This window comes from Hippopotamus amphibius, chromosome 17, assembly GCF_030028045.1.
Source record: "Hippopotamus amphibius kiboko isolate mHipAmp2 chromosome 17, mHipAmp2.hap2, whole genome shotgun sequence".
NCBI classification, from domain to species: domain Eukaryota; kingdom Metazoa; phylum Chordata; class Mammalia; order Artiodactyla; family Hippopotamidae; genus Hippopotamus; species Hippopotamus amphibius.
The window spans coordinates 40,537,859-40,559,312 of record NC_080202.1 but is presented as its reverse complement, the minus strand read 5'-3'; the positions used below and the strand labels follow the sequence as shown (position 1 = coordinate 40,559,312).

Genomic DNA, 21,454 nt, shown 5'->3' with positions numbered 1-21,454 from the left:
CGGGAGGTGTCACCACAAGCATGTGCCCAGTTAGCCGACTTTTAGTCGTTTTGGTTAGAGCTGGGACTACACAACCAGGGCAGATTTCCTGGCAAGAAAGGGAGCGGGGATGTGTCCCTCTGGCTCTGCTGTATCCAGGGTGACCAACTGTCCCATTTTGCCCAGGACTGAGGGGTTCCCCGGGACATGGGGCTTTATCACTGAAACCAGAACAATCTTGGGGAAATCGGGATTGTTGGTCACCACAGCCCTATTTCCCAGACCATTCTAGAGCCTTCTGTGTCTCCTTAGGCCCTGGGCTCCTGTCTTCCTCCAACAACCAGGCTTGCCCATCCATCACCCAGGAGCCAGCCCGAGGCCTCCTCTACTCCCTGGGGCTCATCAAAGGAGACATGGCTGGAGAAAGTCAAGATGGTGGCTGGACTCCCACATCTCTTAACCAGGAGGCTGACATCTGGGCGCTGATGACAGCCTCCTTTGAAGAACAGACAGAGTCTTGGTCGTCCTGGCCACGCGGGGTGATGGAGATGAGTCTCCACGTAGCCACAGGTCCAATGGGGCTCCTTTTTTATGAGGCCGGGAAATGTTCACGGGAAGCTAAATAACAGGTTGATGAGAGGTTCTGATAGAAAGTGGTATTAACTTTAACGAGGAGAAAACACTTTGTAAAGGCCAACGCCCACTGGGGCAGAGATATAAACCCAGGGTGAGGAACTGCCTCTCTGCATCGGCGGTGTCTGGTCTCAAAGATCCATCACTCGTGCTGCCAAAGCCATGGCTTCCAAATGCCTCAGGGCCAGCTTCTCGTCGGGGACTCTCAAGGTCCCTGGAGGGGCTGGTGGGGGCTTTGCTCGCGTGCCCACGATGTACTCCAGTAGCTCTTGCAAGCTCCCCAGCCTCTCCCGGGGGGCCCGGAGTTTCTCTGCCTGCTCGTTTGGGCTGGGCAGGAGCAGCTGCAGGGCTGCCCGCGGCCTCCCTGCTCTCTGTCTCCCCTCTGGAGGCTTTGCTACCAGCTACAGCACGGGCGGGGGCTGGTTCGGGGAGGGCATCCTCACCGGCAACGAGAAGGAGACCATGCAGTTCCTGAACGACCGGCTGGCCAGCTACCTGGAGAAGGTGCGCCAGCTGGAGCGGGACAACGCGGAGCTGGAGAGCCGCATCCGCGAGTGGTGTGAGCAGCAGGTGCCCTGCCTGTGCCCCGACTACCAGTGCTACTTCCAGACCATCGAGGAGTTCCAGAAGAAGGTGAGGGGTTCAGAGCAGGAGATTGGTGCCACCAGCACTGGCCTGGTCACCCTGCTCCCATGGGGCACTTCAGAGGTCACAAAGCCTGGTCACGTCTGTGGCCTCATTTGTTCCTCTTAATAATCTTATGAGGGAGGTATCATTAGGCCATTTTACAGATGAGAACACTGAGGCTCAGGCTGGTTAGTTGGCTTATTCAAGGTGATCCAGGGGGTAGTTAGTGGGGCCAGAGCTTGAATACAGGCTCTGTGAACTAACTGGTTGTGAGAACTTTAATACCACAAGCCACCTCTCTGAGTCTGAATTTTTTCTTCTTTGTTTTTTAAGGTGAGGGGATTGGATTTGATGTGTTTGGTGCAGACCAGGCTTCCTATAACTACCTCAGGAAAGGGAGAGCCTGTGAGAGTTTCCTTCTTGCCTAGCCCGCATCCCCAGAAAGTCCTAGCTGACTCCTGAGAGGGACTATTTTTGTCTGGGGAATCACAGAGTATGCTCTTGGTAATGACCTGCTGTGAGCCCCCTGTAGTCCTGGAGATAGGAAGACAGGAGGAAGTCGCCATGCTAGGTCTTTCCTGCAGCATTTCTCTCTCTCTAACTCAGGTTACAGGTCTGAGATGCTCTGAATGGAAAGGATTTTCTGCTGTGGTCCCTACAGCACGCCCATAAGCCTTCATGGAAACTCAGCTGCCGAGAACCCAGGGATGGGTGACCCTCTCCCTCCAAAGGCAGCCCATGCCAGCTTTGGGGAGCTCCTGCCAGCAGAACCTTTCTTCCACTGAAGTCACTTCCTTATTTCCCCAGACCCTGTGCACCAAGGCAGAGAACGCCAGGCTGGTGGTGCAGATCGACAATGCCAAGCTGGCTGCAGATGACTTCAGGACCAAGTGAGTTGTCCCTCTCGCCCTTTGGTTGGGAGCTGGTAGAGCTGGACCTTGGCGGTGCCCGGACTCAGGGTTTTCGTTACCTTGAGTCACTGAGGCATAAGTCAGGACACACAGCACCAGGCCAGTCTGGGGTGGGGTCTGACAGATATAAAAAGGAAAAGCAGCTTTAGGCGCCCTGTTATGTACCCACCAGGTATGAGACAGAGGTGTCCATGCGGCAGCTGGTGGAGTCGGACATGAACGGCCTGCGCAGGATCCTGGATGATCTGACCCTGTGCAAGGCCGACCTGGAGGCCCAGGTGGAGTCCCTGAAGGAGGAGCTCCTCTACCTCAAGAGGAACCATGAAGAGGTGAGCATGGGGAAGAGGTGAACATGGGGGGCAGGTGAGCGTGGGGAAGAGGTGAGCGTGGGGAAGAGGTGAGCGTGGGGAAGAGGTGAGCGTGGGGAAGAGGTGAGCGTGGGGAAGAGGTGAGCATGGGGAACAGGTGAACTTGGGGAGGGCAGGTGAGCATGGGAAGCAGATAGGCATGGGAGAGGGGGATGGGTGAGGTAGTCACCTGGGAAACTTAGTGCTGACCCTGGCCTGTGCCACAGGAAGTGAATTCACTGCGCTGCCAGCTTGGTGATCGACTCAACGTTGAGGTGGACGTCGCCCCACCTGTTGACCTGAACCGTGTCCTGGATGAGATGAGATGCCAGTATGAGACCCTGGTGGAGAATAACCGCCAGGATGCTGAAGACTGGCTTAACACCCAGGTGGGTACCTGGAAATAGTCAGTGCAACAGAGATACACGGTGGGTCATAGAAGTGACCTTGAGGCTCTGAATCAAGAAGCCTCAGTTTGAGTTTCAGCTCTGTTTCAGTCTCATTGTGCACCTTGGGCAGGTTGCTGTCCTGAAAGCAAGTGTCCTCAAGGGCGAAATGAATGGGGTAGGCTGGGAGATCTGGACGGTCCTTCTTGGCTCATGATTCTAAGTGGCCTCTGTCAACCTCTGAAGCTGAGTCCCCAGTGTTCTTGACTAGGTCCTGTGTGTGTATATTTCAGACCGAGGAGCTGAACCAGCAGGTGGTGTCCAGCTCTGAGCAGCTGCAGTCGTGCCAGGCGGAGATCATCGAGCTGAGACGCACAGTAAATGCCCTGGAGATCGAGCTGCAGGCCCAGCACAGCATGGTGAGCCCAAGGATGGCTTGGGGCTGCTGCTGGACCAAGTCTAGCAGTGCAGGAGCCCCACAGCCTCCATGCTCTGACCACACGGGCAGGTTCCAGAGGCTCAGATTCTTGAGTGCCAGGGATTTTCTGTGCAGAGAAGAGGGAATAAGGGCCAAGCCCCCATTCACCAATGTCCCAGGGGTAAAAGACAGGAGACACCTGTAGCACCTGGCATATCCTGGCAGAAGCTCCTGTATTTGTGTGAGCAGATTCATTCTGAATAATTATCAGTGACTCACAGATATCATTAATAGGGGAGCTCCTCTCTAGATCAGGAGGCTACAGGGGCTAATTGCCTCATCTCAAATGAAATATCTGATTGTGGCTCATCCAGGCTCAAAGTGATTCTCTGAACTCACATTCCTGGATTCTGGAGCCTCACTGAGACCCAGATGGATTAGGTGTGACTTCCTTGCTCCTTCTCTGACCTCTAACCTTCTTCCTCCCTACACAATCCTTGCCCTCACAGAGGGATGCTTTGGAATCCACCCTGGCAGAGACGGAGGCCCGCTACAGCTCCCAGCTGGCCCAGATGCAGTGCCTGATCACCAACGTGGAGTCCCAGTTGGCTGAGATCCGCTGTGACCTGGAGTGGCAGAACCAGGAGTACCAGGTGCTGCTGGACGTGCAGGCCCAGCTGGAGTGTGAGATCAACACGTACCGGGGGCTGCTGGAGAGTGAGGATTGCAAGTGAGTATCTCTGCCTGCTCTCTCGTCTTCTGAATACAAAGTTCTGGGGAGACAGCGTGGTGTCTGGCAAGAGCCCAGCATTTGCAACTAGGAGCCCTGGGTGTTAGTTCAGGTCTTGTGATACATTCATCATACAATCCTGGCAAGTCCCTTTTCTCTCTGGGCCTGTGTTTCCCCATTGGTAAAATGAGGGGGCAGGACTGGGGGATTTTTTCTTTTCTTCATCATTTCTTAACTCAAAAAATTTATTAAATTAATTCTTGCATGTAGTTTATTATTCATATATATTTCATTTTTAGTTAAATCAATATTTAGAGTTTTCATCATTATGACTGCATTGTATTTTTCACAGCTGAACTAAATAACATATCATAATGACTTCTCCTTTCTTTGACAATTGTTACTGAACTCAAGTTCATGAGCCCAATGCACAGGGAGTTTGGAGCAGAGAAAGTTTTATTGCAGGGCCCAGCAAGGAGAATGGGTGGCTTGTGCTCAAAAACCCAAACCCCAGGACTAGAGGATTTTTAAGGTGCTCTGGGTCATTGAAAATAGCAACTGGAAACTCATAGTGATCTGACCTTTTTTTTTCTCCTAGGCTCCCCTGTAACCCATGTGCCCCTGACAACTCACCCTCCAAGTCATGCCTCCCGTGTCTTCCTGCAGCTTCCTGTGGGCCTGGTGCAGGCCTAACCACCTGTAGCCCCCACCCCATTTGCATGCCCTGCCCGGGGGGTTGGTTCTGAGAGTGACTAGTCCAGAAACCCAAGGCCATTGTCTCCAGGGCTTGGACTTGGCCTCAATTCAACTGTAATCCTAAAGCCCAATCCCCTGTCTTTGTGCAGAGTCCTGGCCCAGGCCTGGCCCTGAGAGGGCTCACAGAAAATACACACCTTCACCTTTCTCAAAGCCTGTCACTAAGGCTGGCCACCCCTGGAGCCCTCACCTCCTCATCATTTCAATGGGGCCAGAGTCTCTGTTCTCAGGCTGCCTCCCAGGTCAGGTTTTCCTTCTGGGCGTCATTTCAGTGGGGTCTGAAATGCAGCAGAGGGCTTCTGTTGGAGGAACAATAAAGCGCTCTTGCTCTGGTTCTCAATGCCTAACCAGCTCTGTTCTGATATCATTGGTTTCTATCTCTGCTGGGTGGAGAGGGGTGGGGGCAGAGAGGTTGGACCATGTATGACCCTGGGGATGACAGGATCCCTGTGCCCGTGTTTGGGGGTGGTTAGAGGTCTGCAGTGGGGCATTTAGCTCAGCTTTCCTCATTAAAACCCTTCTCCAAGGTTCCAGTGAGGTGACAGGTACTACCAGACCCCTCCTACTACCCCTCTTAGTATATATAGTCACCTTGGGATCCCAGGGGAGGCAATCTAATGCTGAGATCAGTATAATGTGAAGAATTTGAGGCCACTTCATTAGCCTCATGCCTGTGGTCCTTATAAGGGCAGCAGTATGCAATCCCATACTCAGGGGGTTCCATAAAAGTCCCATGCTTTTAGAAGCGTGTTATAGTCAAGCTCTTCACACAGCCCTTCCAGTTCAGCAAACCTCCTTAAAACCCACAGCCCATCCAAAGCAGGAGATGGAAGGGTGAGTCCACCATTGTGACTTCTGCCCACAGTCCAGAGTCTTGTTCCTAAGAGACTGATCACGTTCTCGTGTTCTCTTGACCTGATGAGGTGCATGGTGCCTTTGGGTCCCAAGGCATTTCCCCATGAAAGGGGGGAGCTCCCAGCATCTTGGACCAAAGACTTATTTGTTTCCAGAATGTCCTTCTTCGACAGACCAGGCAGATGGTGAGCCCCATCAATCCCAATGGGAAATGGAGAAGGATGAAGGCAAAATTCTTTGAGATAGAAAGGAAGGCAGGTTGTCCCCAGATGGCCACATGCTCTTCATAAGATACCAAGAACACCTCTAAGGAACTTCAGTGATGTCAAGAGAGTTGTGACAGTGCTCGAGGTGGAGAACAGATTGGTGAAAGATGCTGATCAAGGTGGTCCTGAGACCCCCAACTTTTAAGAGTACCAAGTAGAGTTCACCTTGATTCAATTTTAGAATCCTCCCCTTTCCTACACCCTGTAAAGGAGGGCCTGGGGCTTTGGTTTTTCCCAGTGTCCTCACTCCTGGTGCCCTGCACCACCTCATCTCCCACCTTCTTGGGAACCCCTTGGTTCCCAAGAAAATGATGGTCTCAAGATCATTCAATTCACTCCACAAACTTTAATCGAGTGCCTCCCTGGGCCAGCCAGTGTCTTAGGTGCCAGGGGTGGGATTGACCCTCGTCAGAGGGAGGCCTTGAGATGGATGTCCACTCACTGCCTCTCTCCCATCCTACCTCAGTGGTGGAAGGTGGAGGTCAGCTAAACAGGGTCATGGCCTTAGTGTGATGAAAATGGGCTCTGAATGTGGCCAGCCTGACCTGGGTTCCAATCCCAGCCCCATCACTTACTGCCTATGGGAGCTTTAACAGGTGGCAGTCCTTTTGGGAGTCTCAGTTTCTTCATCAGTGAAACAGAGAACAGGACACCTACTGCTCTGTAAGCTCCCTGATGCTGTGCCGAGCACACACTGAGCATCTGAAAACTGGTCAATTTATCATAAGCTCCATTCCAGCTGCATGCCGGGGATTGCTCTGAAGGTAGGCATCCACCTTTTCCCTGCCCCGAGTTTCACTCCTGTTCTCCTTCCAAGGGGCAGTGTCTGGGGTAAACCAGACAAGCCACAGTGACAATGCAGTTTACATGACTTATTAGCAAATTCAGACTCAGCAAAGTCAGTGTGGGAAGCCACAGTCAGCAAGCAGTACACGGGTGCTCTCTTGAGCATATGGGCTCCAGTTAACTCTTACATAAGCCATGCTCTTCCTCTTTACGGCATTCTTTACCGTACAAGCCTCTTCCAAACTCATCCTAACTCTCTCCAAGATGGAACTAACCAGATCCTATGTAGCCCTGCCTCTAATTATTATTTACATCATTTACTTGTGCTTTTTAATTATAATTCTGTTTCCATTTGGCCTGAGGTTCTCAACCTTGGCTGTGCATTGGAATGACCTGGAGAGCTTTAAAGAATATGGATGACTGGTCAGACCCCCAGAAATCCTGATTTAGTTGGTCTGGGATATGGCCTGGCGTTGGGTTTTTAAAAAAGCTCTCCAAGTGATTCCCTTGTGCAGCTAGGGTTGAGAGTTCCGTCACTAGGTGAAGGGCCTTTTGGCAAGGCAGCTGGGAGTTCAGGGGGCTCAGTGAAGCTTCGATGTAGACCTTGGTACTACCTGATCCTTATACTGTACTTTTGACTATTCTGGCTTTTTTTCTCTTCTTTAATTTCAAACATCTGAACTGAAATTCTAATCTAACGAAGAGCTATTTTTTTGTTTCTATTCCTCTTTTATAACACCCAGCTCTTGTTTCAAGGATGTAACTGCTATACTTATCTCTGAGGTTATTAAGAAATACATATGTCTATATTAATAGATTATTTTAGATTCTGCATTATTTTTGTTTTCCCCCATTTCCTCTTTCCTTTTAACTTTTTTTTTGTTGTTGTTGTTTGTTTGTTTCTGTTTTTAATGTTGGAAACTCCTCTCAAATATCTGGTGGTCCTTCTGTTTATATTTCATGACGAGACAGTGAGGAGCTGATGGAAGGTGTTATATGTGCAGGCATGTTGGCAAACTGCTCTTTTGGATGGTAGAACTATTGAAATTTAGTTTTTGTAAGTCTTTTCTCTGGGGTTATTCTGTTTTTGCAAAGAATGGAGGGAAGAGACAGCTGTGGGCTAGGCCCCTGACCACGTATCCTATCTACACTTATTTAAATAGATCTTTTGTCCTGGACCTATTTAGTCCCAAACTCTCACCAGTATTTCCTCCTTGTTTTCTCCCACTTTCCTGGCTTTCTTTGCATCACTGCCCCTTCTCTCCCTACCCTTTTTCTTTTTTCCCTTTTTAAAAATTGAAGTATAGTTGATTTACAATGTTGTGTTAGTTTCTGATGTACAGGAAAGTGATTCAGTTATACATACATACATATATATTTTTCTTTTTCCTATTCTTTTCCATTATAGGTTATTACAAGATACTGACTATAGTTCCCTGTGCTATACAGTAGGACCTTGTTGTTTATCTATTTTGTATACAGTAGTTTGTATCTGCTAATCCCCAACTCCTAATTTATCTCTCCCTCACCCACCCTTCCCCTTGGCAACCACAAGTCTGTTCTCTATGTCTGTGAGTCTGTTTCTGTTTTGTAGATAAGTTCATTTGTGTTACATTTTAGATTCCACATATATGTGATATCATATGATATTTGTCCTTCTCATTCTTATGACAGTCTCTAGGGCCATCAACATTGCTGCAAATGGCTTTATTTCATTCCTTTTATGGCTGAGTAGTATCCCATTATATCTATCTATCTATATCTATATCTATATCTATATCTATATCTATATCTATCTACATCTATATCTATATATTTATATCTCACATCTTCTTCATCCATTCATCTATCAAAAGATCCCTTCCTCTTTTTCTAATAAACTTACTTGCCCAATAGTTTGTTTTGGCCTCAAAGGGGTTGGGTTCCAGTGGAAAGGCTTGGGATTGAGATAGACCTGGGTTTGGAAAGTGACTGGGTACCCTCTCGCCCTGGGGTTGCATTTACCCGCCCCCATTTCTTCACCCTTGAAATGTCCCCCAGGCCTGGCATGTTGGCTGGAACCCTGGTTTTCTGTGGCTTTGAACACTGCTGCTCTCCTTTATTATATCACTCTGAGACCTAGCCCCTCTACATAATCTAAAACACTGCACAGGCCAAGCATCTGTACCTAGTGGACTCTGCAGAAGATCTCCTGGGGACTCCAATGGGGACGGTGTCACACAGGGCACAGCCTCCCACCACCTTCCTGCTGCCTCTCCTGCTGGCTCTGCCTCTTTCTCCTCCTCACCCCTGTCCTTGGAACTTCAATTGCTTTTTCCCTTTCTCCCTGTGATGTCTTGCCAGCTGACAAAAGGAACTTGGGGTCTCATCTTTTACCCCAAGATAAAAGATGTACTTAAAAATACATCTTCTTCATGTATTTTTTCAAGTTAGGACATATTTTTTTTTCTTTTTTATTGGAATATAATTGCTTTACACTCTTGTACCAGTTTTTGAGGTACACCAAAGTCAATCAGCTGTATTTATGCACATATCCCCATATTCCCTCCCTCCCACGACTTCCCCCCACCCTCCCCGTCCCGGCCCTGTAAGGCATCATCCATCCTCGAGTTGATCTCCCTTTGTTATACAGCAACTTCCCACTGGCTATTTTACAGTTGGTAGTATATATATGTCTATGCTACTCTCTCACTTCGTCCCAGCTTCCCCTTCACCCCCCGCCCCCCCCACCTCGTGTCCCCCAGTCCATTCTCTGCATCTGCATCCTTATTCTTGTCTTGTCACTGGGTTCATCAGTATCTTTTTTTTTTTTTTAGATTCCGTATATATGAGTTAGCATACAATATTTGTTTTTCTCTCTGGCTTACTTCACTCTGTATGACAGACTCTAGGTCTATCCACCTCATGACATATAGCTCCATCTCATTCCTTTTTATAGCTGAGTAATATTCCATTGTATATATATACCACATCTTCTATATCCATTCATCTGTTGATGGGCATTTAGGTTGCTTCCATGTCCTGGCTATTGTAAATAGTGCTGCAATGAACATTATGGTACATGTTTCTTTTGGGATTATGGTTTTCTCTGGGTATATGCCCAGTAGTGGGATTACTGGATCATATGGTAGTTCTATTTGTAGTTTTTTAAGGAGCCTCCAAACTGTTTTCCATAGTGGCTGTACCAACTTAACATTTCCACCAACAGTGCAGGAGGGATCCCTTTTCTCCACACCCTCTCCAACATTTATTATTTCTAGATGTTTTGATGATGGCCATTCTGACCGATGTGAGGTGATACCTCATTGTGGCTCTGACTTGCATTTCTCTAATGATTAGTGATGTTGAGCATCTTTTCATGTGTTTGTTGACCAACTGTATGTCTTCTTTGGAGTAATGTCTATTTAGGTCTTCCACCCATTTGTGGATTGGGTTATTTGCTTTTTTGGTATTAAGCTGCATGAATTGCTTGTCTATTTTGGAGATTAATCCTTTGTCCGTTGCTTTGTTGGCAACTATTTTCTCTGATTTTGAGGGTTGTCTTCTTGTCTTGTTTATGGTTTCTTTCACTGTGCAAAAACTTTTAAGTTTCATTAAGTCCCATTTGTTTATTCTTGATTTTATTTCCATTATTCTAGGAGGTGGGTCAAGGACTTTTTTTTGCTGCAAGAGGAATAAAGTGGCAAGCATTAAGATCTATATGCTCTACCTCATGTCCTTACTTCCAAGATGGCCAAGGAAAGAAGGAACAATGGTCGTGCCAAAAAGGGCCATGGCCCCATGAAGCCTATTCACTGCACCAACTATGCCCAATGCATGCCCAAGGACAAGGCCATTAAGAAGTTCATCATTTGAAACATAGTACAGGCTGCAGCCATCAGGGACATTTCCGAATCGAGCGTTTTCAATGCCTTTGTGCTTCCCAACTGCATGTGGAACTACATTACCATGTGAGTTGAGCTTTTCACAGTGAGGTAGTCAGGAATTGTTTCTCATGAAGTGTGGATGGACTGAACACCTCCATCCTGATTTAGACCTGTGGAGCTAAGCTCTTAAAGACTGAAGAGATACTGTCCTCCGAAAAAACAATAAAATGGAAATCATACTTAAAAAAAGATATATATGCTCCTGTCACCCAGTGGTTTTCAAAACCACCTGGAGGACTTGTTAAACATGGGTGGCTGGGTCCCACCCTCAGAGTCTCTGATTCAGCTGGTCTGGGACAGAGCGGAGAAACTGCTTTTCTTTCTTTTTTCTTTCTTTCTTTTTTTTTTAAATAAATAAATTTATTTATTTATTGGCTGTGTTGGGTCTTCGTTGCTGCACACAGGTTTTCTTTAGTTGTGGTGAGTGGGGGCTACTCTTCATTGTGGTACTTGGGCTCCTCATTGCAGAGGCTTCTCTTGTTGCGGGGCACAGGCTCTAGGTGCGCGGGCTTCAGTAGCTGCGGCACATGGGCTCAGTAATTGTGGCTTATGGGCTCTAGAGCGCAGGCTCAGTAGTTGTGGTGCACAGGCTTAGTTGCTCCGCAGCATGTGGGATCTTCCTGGAGCAGGGATCAAACCCGCGTCCTCTGCATTGGCAGGTGGATTCTTAACCACTGTGCCATTAGGGAAGTCCAGAAACTGCTTTTCTAACACGTTCCTGAGTGAAGTTGATGCTACTGGTCAGGAGGTCACACCTTGAGAACAACCGCTACACATGATTACAGTAATGAGTACAGGCACCCCTCATTTTCCTGCACATGATTGAGCTTCAAGGACACTGCATTGTTTACAAATTGAAGGTTTGTGGCAACCCTGCAATGAACAAGTCTGTTGGTGCCATTTTTCCAATAGCATTTGCTCACTGCGTGTCTCTGTGCCACATTTTGGTAATTCTCACAAATGTTTCGTGACTATTATATGTGCGGTGGTGATCTGGGATCAGTGGCCTTTGATGTTACTACTACCGCTTTCCGAAGGCTCAGATGATGATTAGCATTTTTTTTCAGCAAGAAAGTATTTTTTAATTAAGGCCTGTACATTTTTAGAAGACATAATGCTATTGAACACTTAATACACTACAGCACAGTGTAGACATAGCTTTTACATGCACTGGGAAACCTAAAAATTTGCGTGACTTGCTTTAGTGCGGAATTTGCTTGATTGCCGTGGTCTGGAACTGAACCTGCAATATCTCCAAGGTAAGACTATAGCTTGTATTTTGGGGGTAAGGATGAAATGGGCAATTTAATGCCAAGCACCCAGCACGGTGCCTGGTACTTGTATGCATTCAATAAGGGCTGGTGATGATTTTGAAGGCTGGTCCGACGAATCTCATTCATGTGGTTGGCATTTGCATCACCTGTCCTTCTGTCTTCTCTAAATAGTTAATCCAGACAAAGGAACTGGAATTTATGGTTGTTGCAGGAAATCAAACTGAGAGATGATTTAACCTAACCCTTTCAATTTGCAGGAGGGAACTGAAGCCCAGAGAGGTAGAGTGACCTTCCCAAGGTCACATAGCTAGTTAGAAGGTAGCATCTCTATTTGGACTTTTCTTAAGCAACATATTTTGGGGAATGGGGCTGGATAGCATTTTCCCTTCCCCACCCCTTCACCAGCTCTTCTAGAAATATATGAAAAATAAGACAAGTACTTACACTTCAATATTATATTGAGAAGATGCATAAATAAACAGTGGCTATATAACACACACACTAAACACAAAGTGTGTGAGCCCACAAGTATTGCAGGCAGGGCTAAAAACCACTGGTCTCTCCTGCTGCTTTCTTAGAAAGTGCCCAAGGGCTTCTAGAATCAGAGACACTTGCTCCCGATCTCCTGGCTTTACTTATCCCAGGACTGCAGTGTCACTTCTCAAGGGAGCTGATTCACTCTGCTCCTAGTCTCTGGGGTCCCAAAGTAAGGCCCCCATTGCAGAAAGTGAGAGCAGAACCTGTACCAACTTGTTCAACAAACAATACTCGAACTCTCTGGGCGTGGAGGAGTGAGAAAAGAAGGGGAGGATCCGGAGACCAGCAAGACAGAGACGTTCATGACATTGACTTCCTTTCCCAAGGGTGGGGTCCTCACTTCTCTCTTTCTTCATAGCGTCTAGCTGAAAGGATGTCCCTGATTCTTAGGCTGTGCTGAGTGTGTTCTCTCCTCCCTAATACTCTTTTCTTCCCCTGGGAGGAAGATGACGCACATTAATAAGATTCAGAGGCTCTTTTTCCTTCCTCCCTGGATTTACACCACTGCCAGTATCGGTGCAGCTTCTGTCACCCACACATTTCCTCCTTAAGGGGTCAGGCCTCCTCTTCCCACAGGGAACGCTCTCATTAAAAGGAAGGGCCGCTGCCCCACAGAACTGTGGCCTTTCTCAGGGTCAGAGCAGGTGGGGGCGCAGGGGGCAAAGCCATTGGTGGCACAGGGCCAGGCCTGGCAGCCCCGTCCTGGTAATGAAGGCCCTGGCCTGGAGTTGGTCCTTTGAAGATGTATCCTGAAGCTCTCTCCTGGTGATCAGTGACAGGAGCCCGGAGTCCCGCGTTAGCCAAATGACAAGCTTGACCTCTTTTATGAGGCAAGGAACTCCTTATTGGAAACCAAATTACAAATTAATTAGCAGTTTCCTCTGGGACTGAGTCTAAACAACAACACCCCTCCATAATGATTTTCTAGCATAAGCCCCCTCACTCCAAGGGTATAAAAAGGCCCAAGCAGAATGGGGTTGGCAGACACTGGCAATTCAGGTCGCTGCAGCCTCTCCGATACGACACCTAACTGCTCCCCAGCCTCCCTCAAGAGCTGCTGCCGGTCTTCCTCTGTCTGCTCCAGCAGCACGAGCTGCCAGCTGGAGCCGTGCCTGGTTACGTCTGCCAGCACAGGACGTGCGTGCCTTCTGTCTGCGTGCTCACCATCAACCGGCCAGCCAGCTGCCTCTCCAAGGCCTACCTAGCCAGCTCCTGCTGGCCCAGCAGCTGCCGCCCCACCAGCAGCATCTCCAGCTCCATGGGCTCCTATAGCTGGTACTTTGACGGCTCCATCAATAGCAATGAGAAGGAGACCATGCAGTTCCTGAACGACAGGCTGGCCAGCTACCTGGAGAAGGTGCGGCATCTGGAGCGGGACAACATGGCGCTGGAGAACTGCATCCGGGAGGCCTCTGAGTCTCAAGCACCTGCCTTGGGTCCTGAATACCAGTCTTATTTCAAGACCATTGAGAAGCTCCAGCAGAAGGTGAGGTCAAGCAGTGAACAGACTCCCTGGGAAGGTGACCCAAATAGCTGGCCTTTTAGATTTGAATCTCACTCATTTCTTAAGCTACGTTCAGGGGAAAAAGACTTTCCTAGGGCGCAGGATTATTTCATAATTCAAGTGCTCAGCCAGTACCCTTCACGTGGAAAGAGGCCTGGGATCTAGTCTCAGTTCTGTCATTGATTCATTGCATGACTCTAGTGGTCCCTTCCCTGGGCCTCAGTCTCCTCATCTGGAAAATGGGGATAATAAGAGTCCTAATGTCAAGAAGAGTCCATGGGTTAATCCAGGTAACGTGCTTAGCCCAGCCCTTGGTACATGGTGAGTTTTCAGTAAACATGAGTTCTTGTTAAGGACGCTTCTGTCATGTCTAACAAAGTCTTTCCTTCCATGTTGCTCATTGCATCCAAAATGGGGCATTCAGATTTATGAAGACCCAGGTGCTTAAAAATAAATCTCATATTCTCTGAGGACTAGCAGTTCACTGAATATCCCCCAGAGTTCCAGCAGTTTCGGCAGGGATGGCTGCAGAACTACAGTCTTCTCCTCACTTGGGTTCTTTTTCCTTCTTCTCGTCCTGGACCGATCCCCTCTGCGTGTGTGGCCCTCAGATTCTATGCACCAAGGCAGAGAACGCCAGGGTCATCACGCACATCGACAACGCCAAGCTGGCTGCCGATGACTTCAGGACCAAGTGAGTTTGGCCGGGGGATGGAGGGGCGCCCCCTGTCCCGGCCCATGCTTGGGGGCAGCCTTTCATTAGTTTCACAGACAGTTGGAAAAGCACCAGTGGCTCAAGGTCTTCCCTGGGTTCGGCACTCAGTTTCACCCCTCAGTACCTGACCCTGTCTTTGCGCAGGTATGAGATGGAGCTGGGCTTGCGGCAGCTGGTGGAGGCCGACACCAATGGCCTGCGCAGGGTGCTGGACGAGCTGACCCTGTGCAAGGCCGACCTGGAGATGCAGGTGGAATCCCTGAAGGAGGAGCTGATGTGCCTCAAGAAGAACCACAAGGAGGCGAGGCCTGAAGTCCAACCAGGGTGGCCGTGGGAGCCCAATAGGAAGGACGTGGGGTTTGGGGTTGGGCAGACGTTGGTTGAAATTCCCAGGCTGGCCACAGACTGCATCTGTGACTTTGCCCAATTTATTTAACCTTTCTGAGTGTCCTCCTCTGTAAAACGGGGCTAACTCTATCAACAAGGCTGCTGTGAGAATTCGGTGAAGTCATGGGTCTCAAATACCTGCCTTTTGGTCGGTGCTTGGAAATGCTAACGACCTTCCTTTCTGCATTCTCTGGACTTCAGTGACTGCCAGGTGCTTATGGTGACTTGCTTTTGTCATGAGAGCTGCATAGTAGGGGTAGACTGGCCTACTAGGGCTGGAGGGAGTTGTTTTCCAGAACTGACATGGAATGGCCCATCTGTCTCTGCTAGGCTGGACTGTGGGGAATGGCCCCCATCTCTTCTAAGGGAGAGGTGACCTGCAGTCACCTCCCCATCCTTGTTCCCCTTCTCTTCTGTTTGCACATAATATACTTAATCCAAAAGCCACAGGTCAACCCTCTGCTTCCTGAGTTTTCCTCACCTCCTGCAAGGCCTCGGAGGGAAATCCTTCCATCCCGAGTGCCTGTGTGCTGCAAAGCCCACCTGAGCGCTGCTGTTTTTCTTTCCTCCTTCCCTGGGTTGACACTCAACTTCTTCTTTTTTTAAAATTAATTAATTAATTAATTAATTGGCTGTGTTGGGTCTTCGTTGCCGCACATGGGCTTTCTCTAGTTGCCGCGAGTGGGGGCAACTCTTTGTTGCAGTGCTTGGGCTCTTCATTGCCGTGGCTTCTCTTGCTGTGGAGCACAGGCTCTAGGCACGTGGACTTCAATAGTTGCGGCACATGGGCTCAGTAGTTGTTGCTCACAGGCTCTAAAGCGCAGGCTCGATGGTTGTGGCGCACGGGCTTAGCTGCTCCGCGCCATGTGGGATCTTCCTGGAGCAGGGCTTGAACCCGTGTCCCCTGCATTGGCAGGTAGATTCTTAACGACTGCACCAGCTAGGAAGCCCGACACTCAACTTCTTGACTTGGGATTTGAAACCACAAGTGCCTCTGAATCCTGGCTGGGTTTCCTTAGGCTGGAGTGGAAAGTAACAATCAGTCACCACATATTTGCTGAGCGCCCAAAGGCACCTGACTCACCCCACCTAAATCAGAGAACTGGGAGCTGCCCCAGGAGGCCACTAATGAGGAGTTATCGCACGGTCTCGGCAGCCTCAGCAACAACTTTCTCTCCTTGGCAGCCAAGCCTGGGAGGCGTCTGCTCTAACTCGGGCCTTGAACCGAGAAAAGCCAGGCTCCTACGGCTCTCCTTCCCGGATGAAAGCAGGCTGAGAGGGTGGCCGGGGAGAGAGGGCACAACTGTCCCATTTTAGTCTAAATGGATCGAACAAACCCTGATGTTTCTCCTGGCTTCTGCCAAAGCTACAGGAAGACTCTCCCATCACAGGGGTGTCCAGGTGGAGCTGAAAGACATCTGGGATGCTGCAGAGTGGCCTGTAGTCCTCACAGGGCCCCTCTAACACAGAGATCTTTAGTGTCCTTTGCTCCATCTTTTCACATCTCCTTGGGGAGATTGGAGCCAGGATCGCACGACTTCACACTTGCCTGGTGCTCTTGTGTCTTTTCAGGACGTTGGTGCCCTCCAGTGCCAGCTTGGGGACTGCCTTAACATTGAAGTGGACGCCCCACCCCCCATGGACAGGGTTCTGGAGGAGCTGCGGTGTCAGTACGAGGCCCTGGTGGAGAACAACCGCGGGGACGTGGAGGAATGGTTATCCAGGCAGGTGGGTGTCTTGCAGGGGGCTGGCCTCCCTAGGGTCCCCGAGAGGCACTCCCAGCCTTCTCCTGTCTCCCCCATTGCAGATGGAAGAGCTTAACCAGCAGGTGGCCACAAGCTCTGAGCAGCTTCAGAGCTACCAGTCGGACATCATTGATCTGAAACGAACAGTCAACATGCTGGAGATCGAGCTGCAGGCCCAGCATAGCCTGGTGAGTGGGCCGGTGGGCACCTCTCCCCGAGCTCTGGATCCCAGGCAACACCTAGTGTAGGTGCAGCCATCCAGGAAGGAGGAGGGGGAGGAGGAAGAGGGGGAAGGAGGGGGACGGCAAGGGGGAGGAGGATGCAGCAGGCAGAGGAAGAGAAGGAGGAGGGGGAGGAGGTCCAGATTTAGTCACCACCATTGCTTGCCTAGCTGACCTCTCCTGGAGGGAGGTTTCACCCAAGACCCACCTCAGAGATAAGAGGGCCATGTTTCAAATCTGATGTGGGCTAGGTGGCCACTGTCAAACACTGTCCCCAAGAAGGCTTCTTCTCTGCTTAGCCTGCCCTTCCAAACCTGTGTTTCACCTGCCCCGCCCCGTCCCATGGAGCTTTAAAAAACCTCCATGCCTAGGTTCCTCCCTGGATGAATTAACTCAGAGTCTCTGGATGTGGGGCCTGGGGATGGGTGGTTTTTAGAGTCTCCCAGGTGACTCTAAAGCGAAGCCAGGGTTGAAGACCACTGATCTCAGTGATGCTTGCAGGGAAGGAGCCTGGTGAACCTCAGGTCCAAGGCCTGAAGCCTGACTAAGGTTGAAGAAGGAATAAGGGATTTAGGGTCACATGAACATGGGTTCAAATGCTGGTCTGTCACTTGTCAGCTGTATAACCTTGGACAAGTCCCTTAACCTTTCTGGGCTTCAATTTCCTCAGTGACTCAGGTAGGGATGGGTCATTCCCAACCCCAAAGAGAGACTTGGCTCTTCTTGGCACTTTTTTTTTTTTTAATGGAATGGAAGAGTCTTTAAATTCTATAGTGCTTTACAGTTCTCAAGTTTCTCACACATGATTTCATATAATCCTAAAATAACCCTTTTTTTCCCCTACCCTTACATTGCCTCTCACTTTTTCCCTCTCCCCACTGGTAACCATTAGTTTGTTCTCTGTATCTATGAGTCTGCTTCTTTTCTGTTTTGTTCACTAGTTTGTTGTATTTTTTAGATTCTACATATAAGTGATATCATACAATATTTGTCTTTCTCTGTCTGACTTGCATCTTTTAGCATAATGTCCTCCAAGTCAATCTATATTGCTGCAAATGGCATTATTTCATTCTTTTTTATGGCTGAGTCATATTCCAGTGTGTATATATTACACATCTTTTTTATCCATTCACCTGTTGATGACACTTAGGTAGCTTCCATGTCTTGGCTTTGGTAAATAATGCTGCTATAAACACTGGGATGCGTATATCTTTCTGAATGAGTGTTTTTGTTTTCTTCAGATATATACCCAGGAGTGGAATTGCTGGGTCATACTGTAGTTCTATTTTTAGTTTTTTGAGAAACTTCCATACTGTCTTCCACAGTGACTGCTTCTTGGTTCTTTCTGAGCCAGGCCACGGAAAATAGGTCAGCTCCTCACAGTTATTTTGTCTTTCCTTTTGCCTTAGAGAGACTCGCTGGAGGACACCCTGATGGAGACGGAGGCGCGCTACAGCTCCCAGCTGGCCCAGATGCAGCGCCTGATCACCAACGCGGAGGCTCAGCTGGCTGATATCCGCTGTGACCTGGAGCGGCAGAACCAGGAGTACAAGGTGCTCCTGGACGTGCGGGCCCGGCTGGAGTGTGAGATCAACACATACCGGGGGCTGCTGGAGAGCGAGGACTGCAAGTACGTGCTGTGTGGGTGAGATTTGGGGGAGGTTATAGGAAGTAACTGGATCTACCCATAAGATAGAACCCTGTTATGATGAACAGGTGATTAGGAAGCTGCGATGATCCAGAAGAAGTCAGGTAGATATTCACGCTGCCGTCCCAAACCTGGCCCACTGGAACCATTCTGCTCCATTACAAGTCAACAAACTCCTTCTAAGTGCCCAGGTGCCACGGGTAATACTGAGATGGATAATGACAAAGCATCTGTTCTCAAGTCCTTTCCATTTCCAGGGAGATAGACAGGCCACTGGAGATCATACTGGGGGAGGGTGGATGCTTTTGGCACTTGGGAGGATTACATAGCTTCATATGTTGAGCTGTGGGAGGGAGGACAGGAAAGATCATTTGGGCCCCATTCAGTGGAGAACCACGAAGGCCACGCTGGGGAGGGAGGGCTTTATTTTATAGGTAATTGGAAGGCCTTACGTTTTTGAGGAGGAAATGATAGAATTTGCTTAACTGCCTAGCTCCCTGCTAGATGGTAAATGCCTGGAACTCAGAAACAAAATATTTTTATCCCCTGCATCTGGTACATAATAGATGCTCAGTAAACATTTCTTGAGCGAGTCAATGAGAGCTCAAAGCTGCTCTTCAGGAAGATGGCACGGATGGTAGCAGGGAGGGCTGAGTAGAGAGAAGAAGGGACCGGGCAGGGGAGCTGTTCAGGAGGCCCTGGATGTGGTCTAGGTAATAAACAACAGGGAGGGTCTGAATCCGGGCAGTGGAGGCATCTGACCCTGGCCGTGGTGCAGGTAGAATCAGCAGGGCTTGGTGGCTGCCTGGATGCAGGATACCGCTGGGCCTTGGACACCTAGTGGGCTGACATTCCGCCTTGCTTCTGTTTGTCATTTAGAGTCTTGTCCTCCGGGGCAAGATTTGCAAAGCCAATATTTTTCAAGGACCAGGCCATGAACATACGTGAGGGACGTGGGTCACTGTGGGACAGTGTAGAGCCAGGGAGCTATGCCCTGTCCGATGAGGGTGGTGCTGTCCCCGCAGGGCCATTTGTACCACGTGAAATGAAGATTCAGTATTGCTGGATCTTTCCATCATTCAAGGGAAGCTGGATTTCTTTTAAAGGTTAAGTTCTCCTGATATTTAAATATTTTCAACAAATTAAAAAAAATACAGTGCTGGCAAAACAAAACACATTTCAGGCTGGATGTGGTCCTCAGGATGCCTGTCCAGTCTCTGGGCTATTTGGCCTCCATCCAATGTCCAGTGCGTTGTTTCTGTTTTCAAGCTCACACCTGTCAGTCTCTGAGATCATCTTTTCTCCTTTTGTATTCCTTCTATATCAACTGATGAGTTCATCTTATTCAACACACTTATTAAGTGCTGGCTCTAGGCCAGGTAGGCAGAGTGGGCATATGTACTGTTGATCTCACTGCCTAGTGGTGAGACAGACCATAGTAGAATAATGACAAATCACTCTGGAAGGAGGTACATGGTCCCATAGGGGGATTTGACACAGAGATCAGGGGTGGCTTCAGGGAGGATGTGACCGTTGAGTGGAAGGAAGCTGCTCTTTTGTTCTAGCACAAATGGGAGTCACTGAGGTTTGGGGCAGAGGAGGGGCATGATTTGTGTTTGTAGAAGCTCACTCTGGCCAAGAAGCTGGGGAGTAGGAGGGGCAAGAGTGGGGTTGGGGAGAGTACTTAGGAAGACCTTAGGGTCACATACGTGAAGACGATGAGGTTACCATGGGGGAAACTGAGTGGACGAGGTGGCCAGTAGGTGCGATTGAGAGGCACAGGGGTGGGGGGTGGGGAGCGATGTGGGGGGAGCGCAGAATTGACGGGATTTGTTTTCCAGCTGGGCTTCCCACGTGCCTTTCTTTTGCAGGTTGCCGTGTCACCCATGCTCCACTCCCTCCCATCCCCCTTGTGCGCCCTCTCCCAGTGTGCCCCGACCCCTCTGCATGCCCCGCACCATCTGTGTGCCTTGCGTGCCCTGCCCCCCGGGCCACCACTGAAGTCCCTCAGCGCTGCTGGATCCCGCAGGGATGTGAGCTGGGTGGCTGGTGCCTCCTCAGGCCGAGCCTGACCACAGTTCAGTGGCCACCAAGACAGCAGGGCCAGCCCCGGCAGGCGAGGAAGGCCACAGGCAGTGCCAGGAGGTGGGCTGTCCGCAAGGCTCTCTGATAACTGCAGGGGGCGCCCTAGCCCCCGCCTCTTAGAAAGGGCTGCTCTCATTTACAGGGGCTAATGGTTCTCTTTGCTGATGTTTCTGGTTGTGGAAGCTGCCTTAGAGCACGTGTCTTAGTTAACTGGCAAATAAAGCCTCATTCAGTGGTTCTCTTTCTCTCCTTGTCACTTATGCTACTATATCCACCAGTCAATTCTGCTCAGTTGGGCTTGGAAATGTGGCCAAATTCTATAATTATTTTTATGCCCCGTCTGCTTCTATAGAGAACTGTGAGGCATTTACTAAAAAGGCCTGCATGCCATAAACCAGTTAAAACCAGGCCATTGGTCCAGAGCCAAGTAATAAAAGAATAAAGAGAAGAGGGAGATGATTATGCCAGAAACGTATGCCAGACTACTGTTAATTGAGAATAATACTGTGATAACCCCATCCCTAAACCTCATTACAGCTGGTACAATGGGATCATTCATTCATTCAAAAAATCTTCATGCAGGTTGCACATCAGGGACTCGTTAGCCCACAGCAATAGTCCTCTAGACATCTTGTTAATGCCCCATTTAATCCTTGCAGCAATCTATTAAAAAGGTACCATTATTTTCTTCCCTTTATAAAAGAAGAAACTGAGGCCC

The 21,454-nt window shown here is 49.2% G+C and overlaps 2 protein-coding genes across 2 annotated transcripts; both read left to right on the top strand.

Annotated features, from left to right (window-relative positions):
• Positions 1–748: 748 nt before the first annotated feature.
• Positions 749–5,137, top strand: KRT35 (keratin 35). The gene is made up of 7 exons (XM_057716701.1): positions 749–1,245; positions 2,047–2,129; positions 2,323–2,479; positions 2,725–2,886; positions 3,177–3,302; positions 3,811–4,031; positions 4,630–5,137. The coding sequence occupies exons 1-7, from the start codon at positions 775–777 to the stop codon at positions 4,775–4,777; spliced, it is 1,368 nt and encodes a 455-aa protein (XP_057572684.1). The 5' UTR covers positions 749–774; the 3' UTR covers positions 4,778–5,137.
• Positions 5,138–10,622: 5,485 nt separating this feature from the next.
• LOC130840796 (keratin, type I cuticular Ha2-like) lies at positions 10,623–20,652 on the top strand. The gene is made up of 8 exons (XM_057716699.1): positions 10,623–10,648; positions 13,677–13,917; positions 14,547–14,629; positions 14,795–14,951; positions 16,610–16,765; positions 16,845–16,970; positions 18,413–18,633; positions 20,523–20,652. The coding sequence occupies exons 2-8, from the start codon at positions 13,690–13,692 to the stop codon at positions 20,650–20,652; spliced, it is 1,101 nt and encodes a 366-aa protein (XP_057572682.1). The 5' UTR covers positions 10,623–10,648; positions 13,677–13,689.
• Positions 20,653–21,454: the final 802 nt, after the last annotated feature.

Coding starts and splice junctions, on each gene's coding strand:
- LOC130840796 (XM_057716699.1), top strand. CDS start 13,690: ATGGGCTCCTATAGCTGGTACTTTGACGGCTCCATCAATAGCAATGAG. Junction 13,918..14,546: donor TTGAGAAGCTCCAGCAGAAG/GTGAGGTCAAGC, acceptor TGTGGCCCTCAG/ATTCTATGCACCAAGGCAGA. Junction 14,630..14,794: donor GCCGATGACTTCAGGACCAA/GTGAGTTTGGCC, acceptor GTCTTTGCGCAG/GTATGAGATGGAGCTGGGCT.
- KRT35 (XM_057716701.1), top strand. CDS start 775: ATGGCTTCCAAATGCCTCAGGGCCAGCTTCTCGTCGGGGACTCTCAAG. Junction 2,887..3,176: donor AAGACTGGCTTAACACCCAG/GTGGGTACCTGG, acceptor TGTATATTTCAG/ACCGAGGAGCTGAACCAGCA. Junction 3,303..3,810: donor TGCAGGCCCAGCACAGCATG/GTGAGCCCAAGG, acceptor TTGCCCTCACAG/AGGGATGCTTTGGAATCCAC.